Genomic DNA, 23861 nt, shown 5'->3' on the forward strand with positions numbered 1-23861 from the left:
CGGATCATTCTCCAAACTTAATCTATGTTAAAATGGGAAATATTGTAACTTGATAAAGTAGGTAGTAAGTAATAGTGATATTCTTACCCTTGGTAATTTCCTACTTTATCGAACAATTCAAGAAGTGTTTACTGTACTCCCTTTATTTTAGAGAAATGTATATATGATTGACTATTGGTAACACACTGAGGACTTGAGGAATGAGAACATCTTACATTGCATCATCCACACCTCGAGCATCGTAAGTATTCACTGCATGATATTTTATAATGTATTTAGTTTTGTTGAAGGATTTTTACATGTTTGTAACCTAATGCTGGTAAATTAATGGATGAAATATATTGTGGTTGTTGCATGAGTCGTATAAAAATGTCCTATTTTATTAATCTCTGGCTTTATAAGAGTTGGCTGTTATAACAAAATCTATGCAGCATGCACTTTTATTAACTGCGCATATTAATTAGTTTCATTAATGCAATTTATAAAATGTAATTAATGAAATACAAATAATAAATGAACTCAATTTTCAGACCACACAGATACTACACTCGTAACAACCAGAACCCTATCTCACCCACTGCCTCTGACAACCAGCAACCACTCAGAGAAGGCACACCACCCACCTTCCTCGACCAGAAACGAAACATTTTCAATTACAGATCAGGTGAACTTTTCAGTAAATTATCCTTGATTAGTATTTTAATTACCTCTCCTAGTTTTGAAATTATAGTTAGTTTTAACCAGACAACTTTCAACTGGACTGACTTTACTACTTGTGATGTGACTTTTGACTACTTTGACCTTAGATACAATACATTGGACAGAGCTCAGAGCAAGATTTTATTATTGTAGATTAAGGCTTATGAGAGACAGACTAACGAACAATTACAGGATTCAGCGATTATCAAAAGAGATGTCACACTACACAACAGTAAGACAAAAAGTTGGTTCCAGAGCAGGATTGTCCGTAGCAAGAAGAAGTTCAGCTGTTACTGAATCCGTGTCAAAGACTACAATAATCAACTCAGCATACAAACAAAGTGTAGAATCAAGTCATAGCACAACCCGTAACGTTAAGATTGTTGGGTCAACCCAGGTAGAGGCAACATCAACAGAGGATTTCAAAAATATTGAAACAAATACCACATCCACTAGTGAAAAATCAACTGCAAATCTTGAGGATAAAGAATCAATAGTTATTGGAGCTAACAACTTGAATAAAGAGGGTGCTTATAGTGTCAGTTCCACGGAATCAGGTCTGGATAATGAGGCTGTTAAATCTCCTCCTGTCTCTAGTTCAGCTGAAAACACTCTGGAGATAAACAAAGCAGTTATAACATCTGGTGAACATCATACGGCAGAAGCTGGAATTTCTAACGTCAAAGTCACCAGTGAGGTCAAGAAATACAGCTCCAAGAAAAACACAAACGGAAACAAAGCTCCGAAAATACGTAGAGGTAAAAAGAGGATTCCAGTCATTATGGAGGACGGGACTGCTACAAAGATTTTGAAAGATATACCTGTAAGAAGTGAACAACAAGCAGTAAAGTGTACTTCATCACTTGTAGAAACTGAGGAAGAAGCAGGTAGCAGTAGACAAGGCAGTTATGTTGAAGATTCAGAAACTGCTACATTGGAAAAGACAAATGAATCCACAAGTTTCAGTCTAGTGAATTCAGTGTTGTCTTACTTCACCAAAAGTAAAACACCAGAGTTGTCAGAAAGTTTTCGGTATAATTTGCGTAGTCGTAATGTCAGCGATAATGCAAGTAATAGCCAAGAAAACATTGTTAGTGGTACAACAAATGTTGAAGATATTCAGATGAACTTATCAACCTCAACTTCAAAGGTTGGTAAAATAAATGAATCGTCTGATAGGGTTATTGAGGTTTCAACAAATTGCAACAATCCTACAATCGAAATAATAAAAAGTAAACTTCCCGTCGATAGAATCATTCACAATAACGAGGAGAAAGACACAAAAACATCGAAAGGAAGAATCAAAAGAAAAAATGCTGCTGTCAAGACAGAACTTCCACGAAGAGCTGTGCGTCAGAGAAGACAGAAATCTATAGCAGAACAAGATGTCAACAGAGTGGGTAAAGCAATTAAAGAACTCGAAACAAGAAGTAAACTTGTACCAGCTCTGGTTGAAAGTTCCATTTCAAACAGTGACCTGAGGAGTGATGGGAAGCAGAGCGAAACAATAAAACGGAGAATTGAAAATACAAAAGTTGAAAATATGGAGATCGAACGTAAAGATGAAGACATTACAACGGTCACTACGAAGAAGATGGCTCCAAAAAGGAAAAATGCTATTCGACCAGAAGATTTGAAACCAGCAAAGAGAGCCGCTACTCAATCCACAGATAATGGAAAAGATGGAAAAGAAACATCATCCTACTTTGGTAGTTGGAGTATCATTTCTCGTTTTACGGACAAAGGAGGATCGGAACCTTCAGAAAATAACGCATCCCAGAGTTTTAGTTTTGTAGATTCAGTGATGTCTTATTTTACAAAAAGCAAGACAGAAGAATTACTCGACTCCGACAACATCAGATATAATCTACGTAATAGGCGTATCAGTGGGTCTCCTATCCCAGCAAGTGTCCATTATTCATATAACTCCGAGGCAAAACACTGGTCTCCTAGAAGAAAAAGAAAATCGAGATCAGGAAGTGGGAGATCGTCACCAATTGTCAAGAGAAGGAAAACGAAGAAGAGATCTTCCGAAACACTGAGCGCTGGCAGCAAAATATGGGCACGATATGATCTGCAAGACTTAACTGAGGATGAGTTGGTAGCTCTAGCTCAAAGTTCTGACGGAGAAAAGCCTGGCCCATCAGGACTTGTTCTACCAACAACACCTAAACGTGTACCGCCTCCCATACCTAGAGACATTCTCACCACACCAACTCGAAAACCAAGAAAGAAACGGGTAAGCTTTTCAGGAACAGTGGAAACTTGTGATGGGCCACCGCACAAACAGTTTCATTATAATAAGCAGCCTCCTGTTGTTGATGCGACCCGTGCTATACATAGTCAAGATTCTACGACACTAAGATCAAGACGGCCCAAACAAACAGGACAAACAACTGACAGACAAATATTGCTGACTAATACATTACAGACCGGCTATGATGGTAATCAATTTATTAAATGATGCGTTTTACCTGTTAGTTGTACTAAATCGAAGTCATCTTGTTTCATAGCTTTACAAATTAGCTACTTTGTGTATACAGCAATGACTTAACTCTGTTTTCTAGGAGATTCAGAATCATCTGAGGATGAACTTGATGTCCAAACGGGACAGGGTCCAAAGCTGCAGCCCACATCTCGGTTACAATCAGCTGCCAACTTACTCCGCAACATATTCATGTGGATAGGCCTTTCTTTTCTCACCCTGAACGTCTACATTTTATCACAGTAAGTTGTTAGGCTATTAACTCATATCAATTTATTGTACTTCTGTACTGCTGAATCGAGATTATATATCATTTTAAAGATCTAACTACATTCCGTATGTTCTTATAAGGGATAACCACCGTCCAGCCTGAGGACGCTGTGTCCCACATATTGTGCCCATACCTCTCGTACCCCATACCTCTCGTACCCCTATTTAGGAGGCATCATGTAGCCGGTGGGCCCGACATGATACGACACACCTCGACACGTCGGGGTTTTGTCGGGGTTTTGTTGGGGTTTGTCGGGGTTTGTCGGGGTTTGTCGGGGTGCGTCAGGGTGCGTCGGGGTTTGTCGGGGTTTGTCGGGGTTTGTCGGGGTTTGTCAGGGTTTGTCAGGGTTTATCGGGATTCGTTAATAATGGATGAAAAGTGATTGGAAGTTGCCTAAAGAAGATTGATCAATGGCAGTATAATGGCGCAGGAGGGTCAACCTGAAAAAAACAGTGCTTGACCCTCCTGCCCCACACATGGATCAGGAGGCTCATTTCAGAAAAAGAGTGCTTGACCCTCCTGCCCCGCACATGGATTACAGGGGTCATTTGAAGCCACAAGACCATGTGCACGTATCACTACAGCGCGCGATAAGTACGCGCGTGATTACATAAAATCTTACCGCGCCCTACGCCAAGTAGACGAAAAAGCGTGGACAAAGAGCGAGAGTTGGTACAATGTGGCACACGAGTCACGTCAGGCAGTAGTTGATAAAGTTTTTAAAGTTATTTTTAAAATATTGAATTATTTAGTACATTGAATTATGTAGTAGTGTCAAATTACCTGGGAACTGTTTGATACTTTGATGCTGAAATATTGTTATTTTATTTCTAAAAACATCAAGTTCTTGTTTTGGGAACTAAGATTTCTCTCGAATTGATCTTTTTTGGACATTGGAAGTTGCCTAAAGAAGATTGATCAATGGCAGTATAATGGCGCAGGAGGGTCAACCTGAAAAAAACAGTGCTTGACCCTCCTGCCCCACACATGGATCAGGAGGCTCATTTCAGAAAAAGAGTGCTTGACCCTCCTGCCCCGCACATGGATTACAGGGGTCATTTGAAGCCACAAGACCATGTGCACGTATCACTACAGCGCGCGATAAGTACGCGCGTGATTACATAAAATCTTACCGCGCCCTACGCCAAGTAGACGAAAAAGCGTGGACGAAGAGCGAGAGTTGGTACAATGTGGCACACGAGTCACGTCAGGCAGTAGTTGATAAAGTTTTTAAAGTTATTTTTAAAATATTGAATTATTTAGTACATTGAATTATGTAGTAGTGTCAAATTACCTGGGAACTGTTTGATACTTTGATGCTGAAATATTGTTATTTTATTTCTAAAAACATCAAGTTCTTGTTTTGGGAACTAAGATTTCTCTCGAATTGATCTTTTTTGGACATTGATTCATTGTACTTTAGAAGGCATTGTGATTGATTTGGAGAGTTTTGTAAGGTTTCATAATTTTTATGTAAGTTTTGTTTTGAAATTTTTTGATCGATAGATCCCAAAAGTTCCAAACTTGTCTTAACTGTCCAATCTCCACTCCTTCCCGCCCTTTACTCCTTTACCGTGCTCTCTGATTACGACGATCAACGGTGCTTAGTGAATGTTCACTTCGGGAGATTTGATCGTTTTATGTCCAGTGCGTTGTTAGCTTTTAAACTCCTCTAATTATATAAATTATTTTTCTACTAACAAAATAATTCAGACATGATAGCAGCGCTAGAATCAGAGGAATCTGCATCAGGGTCAGAGCATGTTGTGTCTGTCGTGTCTAACAGTATTGACTTCAGTGACGCTCACACAGGCAATACCTTCAAATCACTAGATGAGCAGCCTGATCAGAAGGTTTACAGAATTAAGACTGAAGACAGCCTGGCCTCTCCCTTCCGTATAAGCAAGGCTCATTTAGGAGAGTTTTGCACTAAAATCAGAAAAATCTACAAGCTAAAGGAGAGTGATGAGTTCACTGTAGAGTTCAACTTAAAAGATGAACAAGGTCTGCCTGTCCCCACGGAAATACATGATTGTGGGAATGAATCTGATGTCACCCTAGAGGGAGTTGAGCTGCTTTACTGCCAGCTTAAAGCAGGCTCTAGTCTCCTCGTTAAAGTTGTACGTGTTTCTAAGGTAAAGAGAAAATCCCGCCGTGTAGAAAGTTTAATGAGAAAATGGAAAACGAATATTGTATGGCATCCTAGGTGTAATGAGGAACTCAATGGGGAACACTTAGTTTTAGTAAGCTTCTTACAAGCCTCGCTGCAGATCATGGGTGCCCTTAAAGCTTTTACTCATATGTTAGTATAGATTATTGAAGTTAAGTAATTTGAATACTAACTAGCCTAACACAACCTTGTCCCAGCAATGCCCAAATATCGTGAAAGATGCACACATTGGGAGTGTGGACGTTGCCGCTTTGAGAACAAAGGCCACCTCAGAAGCACATGTTCAAGTTGTGGTGCCCCAAAGTCTGAGGGGACCTCAATCCAAGTATATGGAGACGAGTGGAGGTGCAAGTCTTGTGCCTATCCCAACTTCTCCTACAGGAAGAATTGTAATAAGTGTGGGAGAAAGGAAGAGACAGAAGAAGAGAAGAAGGCGAGAGAGGATGAATGGGATAGGAGGGTGAAAGAGGCTGAGGAGGAAGCAGTAAAGACCAGGATAGAAGATGCTGAGCAGCTCATAGATGACGATGAGAGGGCTCTTGAGCTTGGGTGGCCTGTGGACTTGAGAAAAAGCGGTCATTATAGTGACGAAATGCTAATGCTGATCATGGACGAGACAGCGGAGGATAGGGAGAAGCAGAGGGAGAGGCGTAGGAAGAAGAAGGAGCTTGAGGGAGACGCTATTCAGAAGGAGATTGAAGGTGAAACTGAAAAAGAGATGGATAAGGAGGGCGATGATAAGTCGCAAGGAGAGAATGAAAAACATTGAGTACGTAATGAGCGGATCTATGTTAATATACTGGCCAGTACATTACCAATTATCATATTTTGATATCATTATAATTGTGATGCAATATAATAGATATTACATTGTTTTTTATTATTTTAACAATAACAAAAGGCTACACGTTAAATCTTCTTACATTGGGTTGCAGTTTTTAGAGTTCGACACATGTAGAAAATTATCAATGATAATTAAGAATATTTGTTTAAATTTTACAAATTGCATGATATTTTGGCCTTTGGGATACGTGTACTTCTAAGTTGTATAATGCCTTGTAAAGTACATTTTAAAAGTTACTTAGTATTAGTAATACTTTTGAAACTTTCAACAACTTTTATACGTATGTATGTATGTTTTTAAAAATACATGATACAAATTTTATTGTTTTTATTCAGCATCGCTTGTTTCATTGAATTGGATTTAGGCAAGTATTGGTAAGGAAGTGAACCGATGCGGCGTAGCAAAGCCTGACGCAACACTCCTTTCTTTTCATCCTGTGGCTCTTACTGTCTCCCACTCTTGCTCTTTTGGTCTCTTGCGCTGCGCTCTTGCTTTCTCACACTCTTGCAGTCCCGTCCGGTATCGTACTCTTCTCTCGTGCTCATAGCTTCATAGTGCGTATTAGATTATTATTATACTGAGTGCACAGTTTTAACAAGAATTGCGCCCGTTGTTTCGTTTTGGCGGACGCTAGATTTCCATTCACTATAACTATAAATATAAGCTCTAATCAGCTCACTTCATAATAATAATATACACAGAGTACATTATTACACAGAGTACATTATACTACGCATGCCATGTACAAATTGGGCTTATTACCTAATACTGTACATAACATAGCATACATTAAAATACACTCGCGCCGCGCATTCATTGACATGCTAGCTATATATACAGGGTGGCCCATAAGTGACTACCCACACGCAACCTCTTAATAACTCACGTAATTCGTCTCCAAATTGCACCAAAATTTTAGAGATTATAGATATGGGTCAAACTTAGATTTCCTGAAAGTTTCGTAAGCCACGCCCAATTACAGTGGGCGTGGCGTGACACTCCCTCTTTTTCACTATTGTCTTCATAAAATGAGAACGCTTTAAGCTAAGAACTCAAAATTTTTTGCACACATTTGACTTGATAATTGAAAACTTTTCCAAAAGTTTCAAGTTCATTGGTTAAAATATGGCTGAGTTATGACCATTTTAAAATCCATCGGATATGTGATCCGAGCACTCAGTCAGTGATATTTTCACTCAATTAGTGATCTCGTCACCCAATCTGATCAAGAGTAAGGCGTTAGCGTGTATTAATGAGGTTCATTAGGCTTTGATTGGATACCGATGATGACTTTGCTAGAAAGGGAAACACAAATTTTTAGGATAAAAACCAGATCGTGACCTTTTCAGGAAAAGCCGTTCTCTCCACCACTTCATCCGGTCTAGTAGAGCCCCAGTGAATTGCATTCTGGGAGTTGACATATCCGTTTATATGGCCTTGTCGCTGTACCAGATTTCGTCCTCAAAGTAGGGATCCACATTCTGCTTGGACAGGAATGTGTTGGCGAAATCTATCCTCGATTGGAAATCACGGTCCAAAAGTTTGTGTTTCTTTGTGATTCGGTAGGCCCGGTTAGAAAGGTCTTGCTTTAGGATTCGCTGAAGGGTTCTGCTGATGTCTAAGGCAGGAGCTCGTTTCCGGGTGCCAATCTTAGGTGTGTCCATCACGTCACCAACAACCATCGTGATGTTTTCTACAGTCCTCGCAGTTCGTCTTCTGCCGACTCTTCGCCGATCGTGTGCAGAAAACGTAAACTTGATCTTGTGATGAATGTCAAAGCAGCTTTTCCGGCAAGGGGGTGGTCGGTTGAATTTCATCTGAAATTGTCGTTTAATCTGAGGGTAGAACTCCCCATTTTCTTTCTTCAGGTAGACGAACAATCGTTGTTCTGCAGTTAAGGGAGGATAGTGAACCATTTTCGATGATTCAATGGATGGTTCATTCCTTTTTATTGATTGTAAGGAACCTGTGACTAGCAGGGCTAACAAGCCCTGAAATGGTGACACCACCATAAATTCGTGTGATAGCGTTTTAGGTGCAGTCAGCTGTATAGGCCGGCCCATAAGCAGGCTGCAACCAATCAAGCGGTGCATGTGAGCCAAACAGGCCATTAACCAAGTGACGAGATCACTGACTGAGTGCTCGGATCACGTATCCGATGAGTTTTGAAATGGTCATAACTTAGCCATATTTTAACCAATGAACTTGACACTTTGGGAAAGGTTTTCAATTATCAAGCCAAATGTGTGCAAAAAATTTTGAGTTCTTAGCTTAAAGCGTTCTCATTTTATGAAGACAATAGTGAAAAAGAGGGAGTGTCACGCCACGCCCACTGTAATTGGGCGTGGCTTACGAAACTTTCAGGAAATCTAAGTTTGACCCATATCTATAATCTCTGAAATTTTGGTGCAATTTGGAGACGAATTACGTGAGTTATTAAGAGGTTGCGTGTGGGTAGTCACTTATGGGCCACCCTGTACATTAAATATCCGCAAGCAATACTCGCGCGCTGCACTGCGCGCTAGTTGTCATGGTAACTAACGGAAGGAAGGAAGGACTGACGACATATTTATACCCACTTAAATTACCTCGTTATGAGAGCTCCAGAGTATTATTTTCGTCAATTTGATACCGAAATTATTGGGCAAACTGACATAATCCGACATACCCTGACATATCTCGACACGTCGGGATATGTCGGGGTCTGTCGGGGTTTGTCGGGGTTTGTCAGGATATGTCGGGGTGCGTCGGGGTGCGTCGGGGTGCGTCGGGGTTTGTCGGGGTTTGTCGAGCCTGGAGGCTACATGATGCCTTTTAGGGTTGGTGTTAGGGTTGGTGTTAAGGGTCCTTGGGCACAACGTTCTGGTCCAGGATCGGACGACGTTAACCTTCATTATTATCAAAAGGGTTTAAATTAAAATCAGCACTGTGTAACAAAAAATAACTTACAGATTGAAGAAGCTATGGCCTATGTGGAAGGACCCTTTCTTGGACACTAATTTGAACAAAGGTGTGCCGGACAGCCCAGATAGGTCGTACAGGGTAAGCGAAGCCTTGGTAATTTGTGTAGTATTTCAGTGGGACTCACAAGTTGTACTCGAACTTTTGAGGAATTAGAATTAATCATGATTGATCTGCTGACGTTTTAAAGGTTACAACCTGCAGTCTAACAACAGTAAGGAGAGTGGGACACACAGACAAACTGATTCTGATACACTGACTGAGACGGACACTTTAACAGACACATCTGTTGAGTCAAATACTGATTTTAAACCAAGTGTACTATCAACGCTGGTATTGTTTATAGCTGATAAAGTTTGGACGATTTTGCGCTGGATTAGAGGATTTTTATCGTACTTGTGTGGAAAGGTGTGGTGCTTCCTATCTGGTGGTATAAAATATGTTGGGAATTTACTGAAGACTGGATGGGTTGCTGTATTGACAGCCACTAAATTTATGTGCTCTAAAGTTGGACAAATGTTTTGTGTGCTTGGTTCTGTTTTGTTACGATTAGTTGCCCGGGTTTTAAGTTCGATAATCTTCCCATTTGCTTGGGTGTGGAGCTGTGTCGGGACAAAGGACAGTGCTACTGATATTACAACCTCCAACTCTCGGCTGGACAATGAAGGTTCCAATACTATAACTGAAGTTTCTGAAGAAAATCAGACTGACCAATCACCGGATAGACAAACAGACAGACAAACAGCGACAATAATATCTCATGAAACAAGTGACTTTGTGTCAGTTGACAGTGATGTGAGTAAGATCAGTCACCTTATCTAGCTTATTAATTGTACTTATTGCTTCTACACGTACATAACACTGCGTGTTTCTCTTCACTGGCTATTTGAGTAGTTTCAATAAACTCAATAATATATTTATCAGGCTCATAATCTGTCACGTGCACCGATGTCATCCAGATTGGGCTCTTACGACACGATCAGGTACGTTTTTATCATTTTACCACCCTCCAATTCTAGTTCGGACTCTCAAGGCAAGTTCTACATGCTGAGATTTTAATTTACATCTCACAGCAGAGTTCCCTCATGACATCTAACCCTAACCTCAGCGTCCACCTCACTTAACCTCTCTTAACCTCACTTCTTCTCTCAGCTCCCCAGTAAAGAGCTCAGCTCCACCTGCATCACGTTTCTCTGAAGTTGGTTGGTGGTTTCTGTCAGCTCTTATATTCCCTGCTGTTCTCATTCTCCTACTAGGCATTCTTTGTGAGTTATTACATCACTTTTATATGTAGTTACTTGGTTACTTGGTAGTGTTCACATTTCCATTCTAGATAAAGGTCGATCGATCTAAAAAGTAGACTCCTTGGCCTCGTTTAGGAAAGCCAACCATTGCAATTACTCGGTTTGCCATCTTGGCCTCGGTCGATCATCCTGTCTTCAGTCGATAACTATCTACATGAAATATACATATCCCTTGACCTTTCTTCGACTTTATTCTGTGGGTGAATACTGAATAGTGTATTAATGCTTTTAATAAACGTAATAGATTTGTAGTGTCGTAATAAGTATGTATTGTTAACATTTTCCCAACAATAGAAACTAATACAATATGTTATGTAATAGAACTCAACAACTGCACACAATACTGATAATATGATAATGATAGAACATACTTAGTGGTTCCACATCCCCTGGTACTGGATGGGAAAGCCGGAGCAGAAACACAAACTATATCTCTACATCTCTTCTCTTTTCTAGAGGAGCAGAAGACAGTTTCCGCTAAAGTCTCTAAGGTTTGAAACTTTCTTAATTGCTGTTACTTAATTACTTAATTACTTAATTGCTGTTCAGTTAAGGTTAGACCCCTGATCTAATCAAGCTGGATCTCTATACTGGTGGAGAGGTAAACTATATGGACAGTGATTAATCAATCTGCTTCCCACACTGACCAATAAAAACACGGAATCACTGTCACGTTCACCCCACCCCCCCCCCCCCCCCCCCCCCCTCCAATACAGCATCCGGTCCTATACAATACAATAAATTATAATGGTAATGCCAAGAAGACACTTAGTGTACTTATAGCATCTCGAGATCATCCGATATAATTTATAAATGTACTCGACACTGTACTCCATACTGTACGATCCGTGGTATTTGTAACGTTGCAAGGCATGTAACCAACGTGAGGTGTTGATTCAGCAGCATGAAGATGTTCAGGGTCTCAGGAATGACACGCAGTAATATATTTATCTAGCATACATTACGTAATGTAGCCGTACAACATAATTACATTTAATGTTATTATTACCGAGAATGATATTAATACATTTGCCGTGTTGGAATTGTACAGTGTTTGATTACGAGTTATACATGTGTAGTGTGTACAAGTGAAACGCAAAGACTGGCGTTATTATGGTTCACGGAAAATATCGATCATCAGCGTTTAAACTTGCCAATCTATGCGTGTGATAGATTTCGTAATGCTTCTTTATTAAAATAACTAAAATTAAAGACAAAAACAAAACAAAGTTAAAATCTGCATACTATCATCATCGATGTTATGACATCAGTATTGAATATTGATTGACACACTGATTATCTATTCACTGTGAAGCTTTAACTTCGCTTATATCACCGTTTAATTTGTTTCAAATGTTTACAATCATTATTATTTCAGCTGGAAGCAGGGCTGTTGTCTCTGGACCTGAGAACTGTCAAGTCAACCACTGAACTAAAGAGTGCCATCAAGGTTTGTTTAGATTGTTATACCATAAACTGATACAAGTTCACAAGTTGTAAGTAGTAAGTTGGAGGTGTGGTCAGATGTTAAACACCTGATAATATACAGTACAGTGTAGTGAGATCACTGGAAATTAGTAACTCTTCTGTTTGATGTAAAAGAGTGTTCTGATTACTGCAAGTTATAGAACTGTGTCATCTCACACACCGACTTGTAACAATGTGTTGTAACACCCTCAATTCTGACGACATTTCTTATTAAGTCCAACAAAATCAGGTTTATAAATAGTAACTTAGCTAAAATATGTAACACTAAACACGACCAGGACCTAGAGAAAGAAAAGGAGAGACTAGAATCAGAGTTAGTAGCTATAGCGACCCTGGATAGACAGCAGTCATCCCAGCTAGCACAGCTTCACTCCCAACACTCTACACACGGGACAACTATTGAGGTAACTAGATGGGTTTAGTTACAACTGTTAGTGCTATTAGTGCTATTAGAAGTTCACAACCGAGAGTCTGAGACCCTCTCCTATCTATGTAACAGTGAACTTATAGCTTATAAAATGAGGAATTTCACTCTCCTAGAGGTCCTGCGGCAAACTTTCTAACTTAAACATATTACTGTTGTATAATTGTCACAGCAACACCTAACAACGTAACGACCACGTAACCCAGGGCCTGTCAAGTTCCCTAAACGACGTGAAGCTAAACTACGACAACCTGAGCTCCCAGATCACCCTTCTACGAGCCAGCATCACAACACTCACCACCCTCCAAACCACACTGTCCGCTACACAGGCCACTGAGTCAGGGAGATTGTCTGAGTTGGGTAGCTCTCACCAGAGTCTGGTGGAGAGGAGCGGAGGGCTGGAGAAGAGGGTGGAAGAGTTGGGAGCTGGGCAGGGGGAGATAAGGGGACTTCTAGAACCACTTACCAGGTGTGTGATCTTAGTTACCTCGTTCAGATTCTTGTTGTCTGTATAATGATGCATCATGACTGTTATAAGGTTGTGTAGTTATACTGTGAGCTGTCTTTTAGTGTTCTTATTGGTATTTTGCATGCGGAGGGAAAGAATGATAATAGTTTCGTTACTTTGGTTATAGCTGTGAGAGCAATTTTTTATGATTTCGTTATCATATGCATCCGACCACCACAATAATTGTCTTGAACAATTTTTGTATTTCTATAATTATCAGAGTCAAGTGTGATGTGCAAGCAAACCATGAAAAACCCGTCGCATAAACAAAAAACAGATACTTATAATGATGTAATACTTATCTGAAATTGATTTTAAAATGCTCATATTCTGTCTCCATTATAATCAATGATGTACAGGCCTTTGTTCAATAAGGATGGTATCGCCATAATTATAATCAGCGATAATATTCGCCGAACCGAAACGTTTGTATTTTGAATACCAGTTTATAAGATAACTAGAGCAATTAAATTTTACTGAAATAACGGACCGTAAATACAGACAGTAACGGACAAATTAGTATCACATAATGAAATGTTCAAAGATAAGTTATAATATACATGATTGATAATATTTTAACCTCTCCATGTCCCTTTGAATCTGTATTGGATTTATTTAGTACAGGGGTATAAACTATAAACTGTAGTCTTAATCCCAATGTTTTGCAGTAAGCAAGATAAGCTATCAGCACAATACAAAGAGCTAACAGCGACTCAGACGACCTCTGCTGGCAGGGAGTCGGCTGATATTGCGAAGTTAAGAGCTGAGCTGTTACCCCTTATTACTGGTAACTACACTTGTGTTCTTATTTTAAACTGACTCATCTGCCCTTATTAGGATTGTAGATTAAAAGATAACACGTTATCTTGATTCAACTGACACTTGTTTTAAGTTTATCATACGGACCTGATAACTAATAGCCATGTATATTGTATAATATATATAATATGTTCACATTTCTGTGTCCTCAATTTTAATGCAGTTCATTTACACTTATAATGTCACATTCCACATCTGTTTTAACTTTTACTCTTATTAACTAGTCCCCTCGACATCTTTCTGTCAACCCGATATAATCAGCAATTAAGGAGTCATGTTGGAAGAATATACTATAAATAAAACTTGGTTTTTCATAAAAACTGGAAATAACCCCGTAATGTTGCAGATGTAAAGGTGGACGATGCCACTCAAGCGAAGATAGAAGAGCAAGGAGTAGCAATGCAGGAGTACCAAGAGAAACTGGTTAACTTGGAAACTAAGATATCCAGTATACCTACCCAACAACAACAACAACAGGTAGGTGTTATCATAACAAGTTACAATGTATTGTCTTTAACCAGTGGTTATATCTTTTAGTTAATTCTCGATAACATTGTTGATCAGCGATCATCTCTTGCAACCAAAATCATAATGTGAATACTGTGACAAGCATCCATATTGCCTCAAAAGTTTAAAATTCAAACAGTTTCCTTCTCAGACCATACCACCTGACCTAGTATCACGACTAGACACTCTGACTACAGAACTAGAAGCAGTACGCTCCACTTCTCCTTCTACTCAACAGGTAACTATGGAACGTAACTATGGTAACTATGGAATGTAGACTATTTGGTGGACATGTAAATAGTATGTAGATTTTAACTTAGTTTTGTGTTTGGCGTTAGCTTTAATTCTTTTTTATAAAGAAGCATTACGAAATCTATCACACGCACAGATTGGCAAGTTTACACGCTGATGATCAATATTTTCCGTGACCCATAATAACGCCAGTATTTACGTTTCACTTGTACACTTAACACACAGTGGACAATCATTAAAAAGTCACTCAGCACACGATTCTTATACACCATGATCACTTAACACTTAATAAAAACTTGAATCCGACAGCTATACTACACAGTACACACGATAACATTGCTAATCATAAATCAATAAACAAAAGTTAAAACATTAAAATATAACACCCTCGCCAGTACACTGTTCTAGAGACCCGACTAGATAATATCCGGGGTGAGCTGGAGAGATACGTATCTAGTAGTGGGGTGAGGATACAGGAGGTGTGGTCTGCGTTAGAGGAAACCAGACACAAGGTTACGAGAGTTTTATTCATTAATAATTCAGTTAATAAGATTCTTTGATGGGTCTTACTTTGTTAGGTTTTCATAAAACTTGGTTGGTAATTATACTAACAAAACTAGAACTTTCTGTTTATATATGTAACAATTCAGGCTACTGAAGATAGGAAAGTGTCTCAGTTGAAGTTGCAGAGTATTGAGAGCAAGCTAGCTGTTCTCACTGCCCTTCAAGACAGGTTAGTTACTCACAATTCTCTAGAGAACCGCTATATCTAGATACTTGTTCTATATCTAGATACTTGTTCTATATCTAGATACTTGTTCTATATCTAGATACTTGTTCTATATCTAGATACTTGTTCTATATCTAGATACTTGTTCTATATCTAAGACAGGTTAGTTACTCACAATTCTCTAGAGAACCGCTATATCTAGATACTTGTTCTATATCTATATACTTGTTCTATATCTAGATACTTGTTCTATATCTAGATACTTGTTCTATATCTAGATACTTGTTCTATATCTAGATACTTGTTCTATATCTAGATACTTGTTCTATATCTAGATACTTGTTCTATATCTAGATACTTGTTCTATATCTAGATACTTGTTCTATATCTAGATACTTGTTCTATATCTAGATACTTGTTCTATATCTAGATACTTGTTCTATATCTAGATACTTGTTCTATATCTAGATACTTGTTCTATATCTAGATACTTGTTCTATATCTAGATACTTGTTCTATATCTAGATACTTGTTCTATATCTAGATACTTGTTCTATATCTATATACTTGTTCTATATCTAGATACTTGTTCTATATCTAGATACTTGTTCTATATCTAGATACTTGTTCTATATCTAGATACTTGTTCTATATCTAGATACTTGTTCTATATCTAGATACTTGTTCTATATCTAGATACTTGTTCTATATCTAGATACTTGTTCTATATCTAGATACTTGTTCTATATCTATATACTTGTTCTATATATAGATACGTTTTATTTTAAAATCTGGTGTTGTCAACTTCAATTTGCCCTGCTTTTGCCGACCATAGAACCACAACCTCACAGTGTTTTTAATTTTGTGAATTTTCCAGGTTAGAGAAACTGGAGGTGAATCAAGTTAGTGGTGTAGCAGAAGATAAACGTCTGCAAATTGAGATAGCAAAACTAGTGGCAGATTTGAGGGACATGGATGTGAAATACAGTGAGAAAGTGCGAGCATTGAACCTCTCTCTGGACGCTTTGAAGAGGTATTGGTTATGACGTCACACAGCTCAATCACACATTAATTAACAGTTGGGAATATTGTATACAACTCCTCAGTCTGGCAAACTAACAGAATCTAAGGTGTGCTTAAAATTGAAACTATATACACTAAAACCATTGCCTGTTTTAATTAGGGTTTCAATTTGTTTTCTATTCTCTAATATTTGTACTATCTTTCAGTGATAAGAATAGCGAAGCTTCTAGAACAAGTGAATATATCAGACTAAACACAGAGGAACTCAAAACGTGTGTAACAATTATTTTGATACTTTCGCTTTTGTTTCGAATACATTTATTACACTGCACATAAACAGCAAAGCTCTCTGTTACTCCCCTCTCCTTAAATTATTCAATTCAAACAATGCTCTTAATTTCAGGATGAAGAACCAAATTGCAAGTGACGTGACGTCACTACAACAGAAACTAGCTGATCTAGAAAGTTCTGCTGATAACAAGATAAGGCATGTTGTGTTGGAAGTGTTATCTACTGTTACACACAACTCTCCTGATACTCGCTTCTTTGGGGACTGGCTCAAAGCTAACTTCCTTACCAGGGAACAATTTGATGTGAGCATATGATTTATATAGGAAGGGTGGCGGGGGTGAGGGTGAGGGTGAGGGTGAGGGTGAGGGTGAGGGTGAGTGGGGGAGTGAGGGTGAGGGTGAGTGGGGGAGTGAGGGTGAGGGTGAGTGGGGGAGTGAGGGTGAGGGTGAGTGGGGGAGTGAGGGTGAGGGTGAGGGTGGGGGGGGGGGAGTGAGGGTGAGGGTGAGGGTGAGGGTGAGTGGGGGAGTGAGGGTGAGGGTGAGGGTGAGGGTGAGGGTGAGGGTGAGGGTGAGGGTGAGGGTGAGGGTGAGGGTGAGTGGGGGAGTGAGGGTAGAGGGACATAGTGCAAGTTCTGGTGGATCCGAGTTTCGCCTTCGGTTCTTCTGTAAAGTTTTAATGTTTTTGCATGCAATATATATTTCAAGATATCACCATATTCCAGAGGGAAGTTAGAAACGAGAGAGTGGTCCTGCCCTCACAAGATCAGCTGATACAAATCGTCATTTCGGAACTTCATTCCAAACATTCCATTGATCTCCACCCTGCTAGTGGAATAACTGCCGCCGTAAGTTAACTGTCGCCGACTGCATGTTTGTATGTTTACCGACAAGCAGAATTCTTAACCAGTTTTAAGTCTTTCATAATCATGTGCTTCCATATTTCGCTCTATGGCATTGGCGGTCTTCATGGTAGGAATTTTATTTCATTTTCGTTGTTCAATATGCCACAGCATTTCTGACCGTAACAATTATTTGCCACAATTATTCATAGAAAAAGCATTGACAGCAATAAGTACCCTTTATCATGTTAGTTGCCCTTCAAAACATGCAAATGTAGCTGCTCAGTCCTAAACTTTCAGTCGGCGAAAATTCATCTTTCCTCAACTTACAAATTAATATTCTGTCATATAGCAGTCGCATTAGTGAACAATCTGTATGTTATACACCGTAGCAGCAGGGCCTTTCGTTACGCCACTGGTAGACACTCGCTACAAGTCTCCAATAAGAGGCTGAGGAAAGTCATAATGGCCGCCAATTTCCTGTCACACAAGTTGTAAAATATGGAACACGCTTAACACAAATTAGGCAGCCCACCGCGCTCGCCGCCATATTTGATCGCGCGCGCCCGCGCACGACAGATCATTTGCGTCCTGGCGTCGGAACAAAGGGCGGGGTCGGATGTTTGTGCGACTTTATTCGGATTCATCGCATCGTATTCAAGCCCCGTGTGCTCTGATTACACCGAACTACAATGTGACATGACTTACACAACATTAAAGACACTTTTTATTGTAAATCAAAAGTTATGAAATTCAAACTCTCAAGCCTCACATTATTCTAGAATAAGTTACGTACTTATCGTTTATCTAACCCAGAAAATCATTCAGTGTGCAGAATGAATTTGTAATGTTTCTTTAGTTCTTCCAAAACAAGACCAATCTCCCTGTAATCATCGATTGTTTTACCAACTTCGGGGTATAAGATCACCGAGCAACTTACTCTGGCTCTAGAAATTGACACGTAAAGTCTTACCCAGTCCGCTATTGGGGCATTTTCCGATAGTTTTAAAACTATTATTACTGCCGGCCATTCAGAGGAAAAACATGACGATGGTCCCGCTAAACCTTTCTTGTTGCCATCGCTGTCTTTTCGTTTATTAACTGCCTCCTCTAGATATAACTGTCCCTCAAGACTAACAAATCCTATTAGTATACCTATGTGGAATATTTTCAAAACATCCTCTTGGCGTAGTCTGTCTAGCTCGTCACCGATTATGGATTTTACACGTGTATGCTGCATATCAGTATTGTCCGCATCACCACAGCAAACATGAATGACAGTTTGCGGCCCATGTAGTGACCTGGAGTTTGTTCCAGTCCTCTAATGTAGTAAGCAAAATCGGATCTTTCGGACCCCAGTTTAACCAAAAGATGATTCCTTATTATAGTTAAAGTTTTCGATAAATTGCTTGTATTCCGCAAGTTCATCGACAGATTAGCATGTTGGTTAGGGGATGAAAAGTTGAGTAGATGAACGATCCGCACATTAGAAACGTATGTGACACATTGCACGATATCACATCCTACACAAACATAACGATCGGAAAATGACATCAGGAGCAGTAACCTTAGAAACTCGTGGTAATCCTCATTGCTGCTATCCGTTCCTAGGAAACATCGACCACTGAGGATCTTAAATTGTTTCTCCCACCAAACTTTGAAGTCTTCAATGTCTTCATCAAATATTATTGTGGATATGTTATCTTCGTGCGACTGAAACTCATGGCGAAACTTTTTGGCAAAATTAGGGTATGAACTGAACTGAAGAGTTTTCATACCCACCTCAATGCTGTCAATTAGCTTCTTTATCTTATTTCTCTGTTGTAGAGATTTGCTGCTCGCAGCTGTCGGTCTTTATCACATCCAGGATCTTGCGTTCCTTCGTTAATCGTACAAAGATGAAAATCCGGCTCACATTCAACGATATTGCCTACATGAGTCATGTTTTTCACTTCTATAATAACAAAATAGCCATCACAGATGATCAAGAAATCGCACTCACCCTCCTTATTTCCAGCGTTCTTTTTACTACATTTTGAGCATCCTTTTCTGATGTGTCCCTTATCGCACGGCGGTATTGGTGGTGCGTGTACTCGAAATTGTGCAGAACAATAAATCGTTGTTGTACCCTCTCCAGTGCTCTGTACAATTTAACCTCAGCCTCGTAGTTTAATTGTTGCAAGATATCGTTTCTGAAGCTGCTTCCCGCTTCATCAACTTGGGGGGAAATGTCAATATAGGTTTGTTCCGGTGCTCCTGGAAACATGACAGGGGTTTTGTTCTCAGCAGAGCAGTAGGTGCTGAAGATGTCTCTCCCGTTCTCCAGATATCTTTCCATCCCCTCGCTGCCTGGTTGCTAATTGTAAAATTTACACACTTTGACACTTAACCAAGTCTGTATGTATGATGTATACAACACTTCATTTTACAATAACGAATGATCAACACGAAAATACGGATGTTTTAAATTTCAAGAAATCGTAGATCTTCTAAAGCCAGCAGTCGCAAAGTAAATTATACAACTATACACATTATGACATTATGCAAAGTACGGAAGAGAGAGAGAGAGTGTGTGTGTGTGTGTGTGTGTGTGTGTGTGTGTGTGTGTGTGTGTGTGTGTGTGTGTGTGTGTGTGTGTGTGTATATATAAAAACGCTTTAGATTGTATTATACCCCATATTATTTATCGGCCATGTGTGATGTGGGTAAGTATCAAATTACAACATCCAGAACATTGAATAATCATTTATGCAATGTTAGCTGCAGATGAGCCATGAGGTCATTTCGCGCGTTACACATATGCTGACATTTATATTCAAATTTTGTAAATGTAATAAACTCAACTCAACAATGCTGTAAGGGGTCGTTCACATATTACGTAATCATCTTTTGGAATATTTGTACCCCCCCCCCCCACCTGACCCTCCGTAATCATTTTTACGCATAGCTGTTGTGTCAAATTACACTAGCGTAATCATTCGGAAACCCCCTCCCCCCTCCGGCCTCCCCCCGTCAGCTGATTTTCAAGAAACGAAAAATAAGTTGTGAGCATCTGAAGATCTCATAGCTCTCAATTTCGCGATAATCTAACCAATTTTGTCAGAGATTTTTAATCATCGTGAATATTATAAGAAAGATTCGCCACCCATGTAGTTGTTCTATCCCATAACATATCAAAACAGCCACGAGTTAATAAACTTATCTGCAACATCTTATCTTATCAGGATATTCAGATAATAGTAAAAGAAGCTTTGCAAACATTCGACGAGGACAAAACAGGTCGGGCTGACTTTGCTCTTGAAGCTTTGGGAGGAAACGTTATCAGTATTGGCTGCACAGGTACCATCTAAGATATTGACATTAATGAGGACCCCATTATAGTGTTGCTATATAATTAGGTTATTTGGCAGAGGATCAGCCACAAGATTGCCTGTTATGTAATACTATAAGCTTACTAGGGGCACTCAGAATTAAATTGCGGTCTGTTTGGACTGATTAGACTCTCCGCCTATCTAATGCTAATCATTACAGAGACTTATTACGAAGATGCACCGTACGCTAGTTTTATGAGTATCCCCCTTTACCGTCAACCAAACCCCCCTAATGTGGCACTTCAGCCGGACATCACCCCGGGCAAGTGCTGGGCCTTCAAGGGAAGCAAGGGATACATGATGATAAAGGTATTGACCGATCATTAAATTAATATATAATATTAAAAACTTAATAATGCTTCCATTTACTTTGACATGAATTTTAATTTTTAAGAATTTTATTGTTGGGCTACTATAAATATTTTATTCATATTTTTCTAAAGCGATTAAGATATTCCAATCTTTCAAATCCCCTTCCACCCTTAGCTGGCACATGCAGTGATTATAGACGGATTCTCTATGGAACATCTGTCTAAGAAACTTTCGCTGAGTAATGACATCAGTTCGGCCCCCAACAAGTTCTCAATGCGGGGTTTCAGCCACCCCGAGGACTCGAGCTCCCACTTCTACGGAGAGTATAAGTTCAGTGATACTGGCCCTTCTCTACAGCGCTTCACTGTGACGGTAAGTCTGTGCCTGGCTAAATGTCACAATTTATTTGTCGAAATCTAAGTATTCAAATAGAAATTGTCGGATGGTAATATTTCTGCTCTTATTCAAATTAATTCTGAAATTATTATCATTCTTCCGTGGAGAATTTAATGATAAATTTCCCTTGATATTTCAAATGCATGCATGAATTTTGGTCAGCAGAAATTGTAATTCGTTGATACTTCTCCCCGGGTTAGTTTAAGGGCACAGTTGGGAAAATGTGCCCTGCTAAAATTAATTATAGTTTGGTAAGTTTTCACTTATCCAAACCCGATTACTTTAAGTATCTTGTAGATTTTACAGATTTAAATGATAAGGTAAAATATATCCTTGCGTTTGAGTAACTTCAAAAAGTCTCATATTCTTCATTTCTTCTTGAAGAACACTTAATTTGCAATTTTTGGCTGACGTTTGTTCAAATGATAAGCTTTTGTCCCTAACAGCTTTTTACTTTCAGCATCCCAGCAAGGTTGCATATGAAATAGTTGAACTGGATATTGAGAGTAACCATGGAAACCTCGAGTACACTTGTCTTTATAGAATACGCGTTCATGGCAAAGTGAGTCCATTTGTATTTGTATAATCATTTTGGCGGGGGGACTGGTCGTGATCGCCGATATGGCTTATTTGTAACGCATTTAGAAATAAGTATTTTCTAGTGTTTCAACATTGGCCATAAACCTTTCCAAGAAATGTATTTTGGATTTAATATAGTCTGATAAAGTTTTATTATTGGAGTGTTTAAAGGGTTTTTCTCAGGTCCCCAAACTGTCGTGAGTAGCTAGTAATAGCCCTGATGTCAGATCTTAATATCATTTCCAAATCATCAGCCCCAAACTGCTGAACTGAAAACACGCTCATACACCTGATATATATTCATTATGACATAATATCTTGTGGACTCGCATTGGTGGACATATCAGCACAAAGAAGTTTCGTACCAAGTTTGTAATTTGTATCGTATACATTTACATAGCATGCTACGATAATCTCTATATTTTATCTCTTTATTATGTGTTTGTAAGACTTGTAACATTATACTGCTTATATTAGATAGTCCATTTCCGTTCCGTTCTTCTACTTGCAATTCGAGTAGGCTTTTCGTATTAACACCTGTGTTTTAAAGCATATATTGAAACGTTACTCAGCAACTACTGATCCTTACTTTTCTCGGGCACATGCCAAAATTCAGGGACGCCCAGTCAAGTTAAATTTGATTGACTTTCTGAAGCGAAGGCGATTTATTTAATCAAATTTATTTAACAAAGTCTTGATATGAGACTGTAACGTTGTAGGTTTGACCTTTGACTAAGGCAGGTATGACCGAGATTTTATTTATAGGATTACGATTTATTTGAACTTGAAGATTTGATTTATATTTACAATTTACAAGATTTATATTTGTTATTTGTAATTAAATTGTTAACGTTTTGGTGAGACACAGAGTTTGTTACTGTGTATGTTTTGGATAGATTTGGTCGATTTTTGATCAGCAATATTATTGGAGAAATAAAATAAAAATGTGTATTGTATATATAACTTCTGATTTATTTACATTTATCTTAGAGATAGCTTTTTATTTTGTAGCCCTATTATTCTCGATTGCGTGCGTGGGTGTATTGTAGGGAAATATTTGCTTAATTGTGCAGACCCATGTTTTGAAATACAGGAGCAAAGTAATTACACTGGACAGTGGATAATTAGAGACATGTGCAGTAGATGGTATTACATATTATGTATTATGGTATTTGACCAAAACCCATAATTGGGTAGAGTTAACCGCTGCCAGTGTCTCTCTTTCCCAAACAATGATATTAATTTGAATGACCGTTTGCAAATGCAAAATCAGTGATGCACGCCGCCGCCGGACGCCGCCGCGCCGGCACATTTTCACACGCCGCCACGCCGATACCTCTCAAGTCGGCGTGGCGTGAAAGGAAATATAAAGAGTATGGAGCCAGTCAGGGTTGATCTTGAACTCTAGGAGATCCAAATTGTCCAACATTGTCAAGAATTTGATTTTTCTTAAATATAATTGTAAAAATCACCAAATATAATTGTAAACACCACACTTATTACATCATTATTTCATGCACGCACGTACGCCACAATTTTTGTGGGCCTGGAAATTCAAACCTAAATTTTGACAAAATTATGTTCCACGC

The 23861-nt window shown here is 39.0% G+C and overlaps 1 protein-coding gene across 2 annotated transcripts; it reads left to right on the forward strand.

Moving 5' to 3' along the window:
* Positions 1-141: 141 nt before the first annotated feature.
* On the forward strand, positions 142-23261 carry LOC134816515 (klaroid protein-like). Of its 2 annotated transcripts, none has more exons than XM_063825386.1 (24): positions 142-241; positions 531-664; positions 3267-3426; positions 9421-9511; positions 10355-10413; positions 10583-10695; positions 11110-11225; positions 12113-12184; positions 12501-12626; positions 12853-13115; positions 13823-13941; positions 14320-14450; positions 14620-14718; positions 15128-15244; positions 15383-15465; positions 16340-16495; positions 16692-16757; positions 16889-17078; positions 17498-17620; positions 20839-20953; positions 21146-21294; positions 21472-21669; positions 22154-22255; positions 22456-23261. In XM_063825386.1, exons 1-24 carry the CDS (start codon positions 201-203, stop codon positions 22471-22473), a joined length of 2841 nt encoding a protein of 946 aa, XP_063681456.1. In that variant the 5' UTR covers positions 142-200; the 3' UTR covers positions 22474-23261. The 2 variants fall into 2 exon arrangements, with proteins under 2 accessions (XP_063681456.1, XP_063681458.1); XM_063825388.1 differs by having other exon boundaries at positions 14632-14718.
* The last annotated feature ends 600 nt before the right edge of the window (positions 23262-23861 follow it).

Source organism: Bolinopsis microptera, chromosome 6 (assembly GCF_026151205.1).
Source record: "Bolinopsis microptera isolate Bmic1 chromosome 6, MBARI_Bmic_1.0, whole genome shotgun sequence".
Lineage (NCBI taxonomy): Eukaryota > Metazoa > Ctenophora > Tentaculata > Lobata > Bolinopsidae > Bolinopsis > Bolinopsis microptera.

What these genes read in the sequence shown, in the direction of transcription:
- LOC134816515 (XM_063825386.1), top strand. Translation starts at nt 201, where the DNA reads ATGAGAACATCTTACATTGCATCATCCACACCTCGAGCATC. An exon ending in CACACGGGACAACTATTGAG is followed by an intron (nt 12,627 to 12,852) that starts GTAACTAGATGG and finishes CACGTAACCCAG; the next exon opens with GGCCTGTCAAGTTCCCTAAA. An exon ending in CCCAACAACAACAACAACAG is followed by an intron (nt 14,451 to 14,619) that starts GTAGGTGTTATC and finishes AAATTCAAACAG; the next exon opens with TTTCCTTCTCAGACCATACC.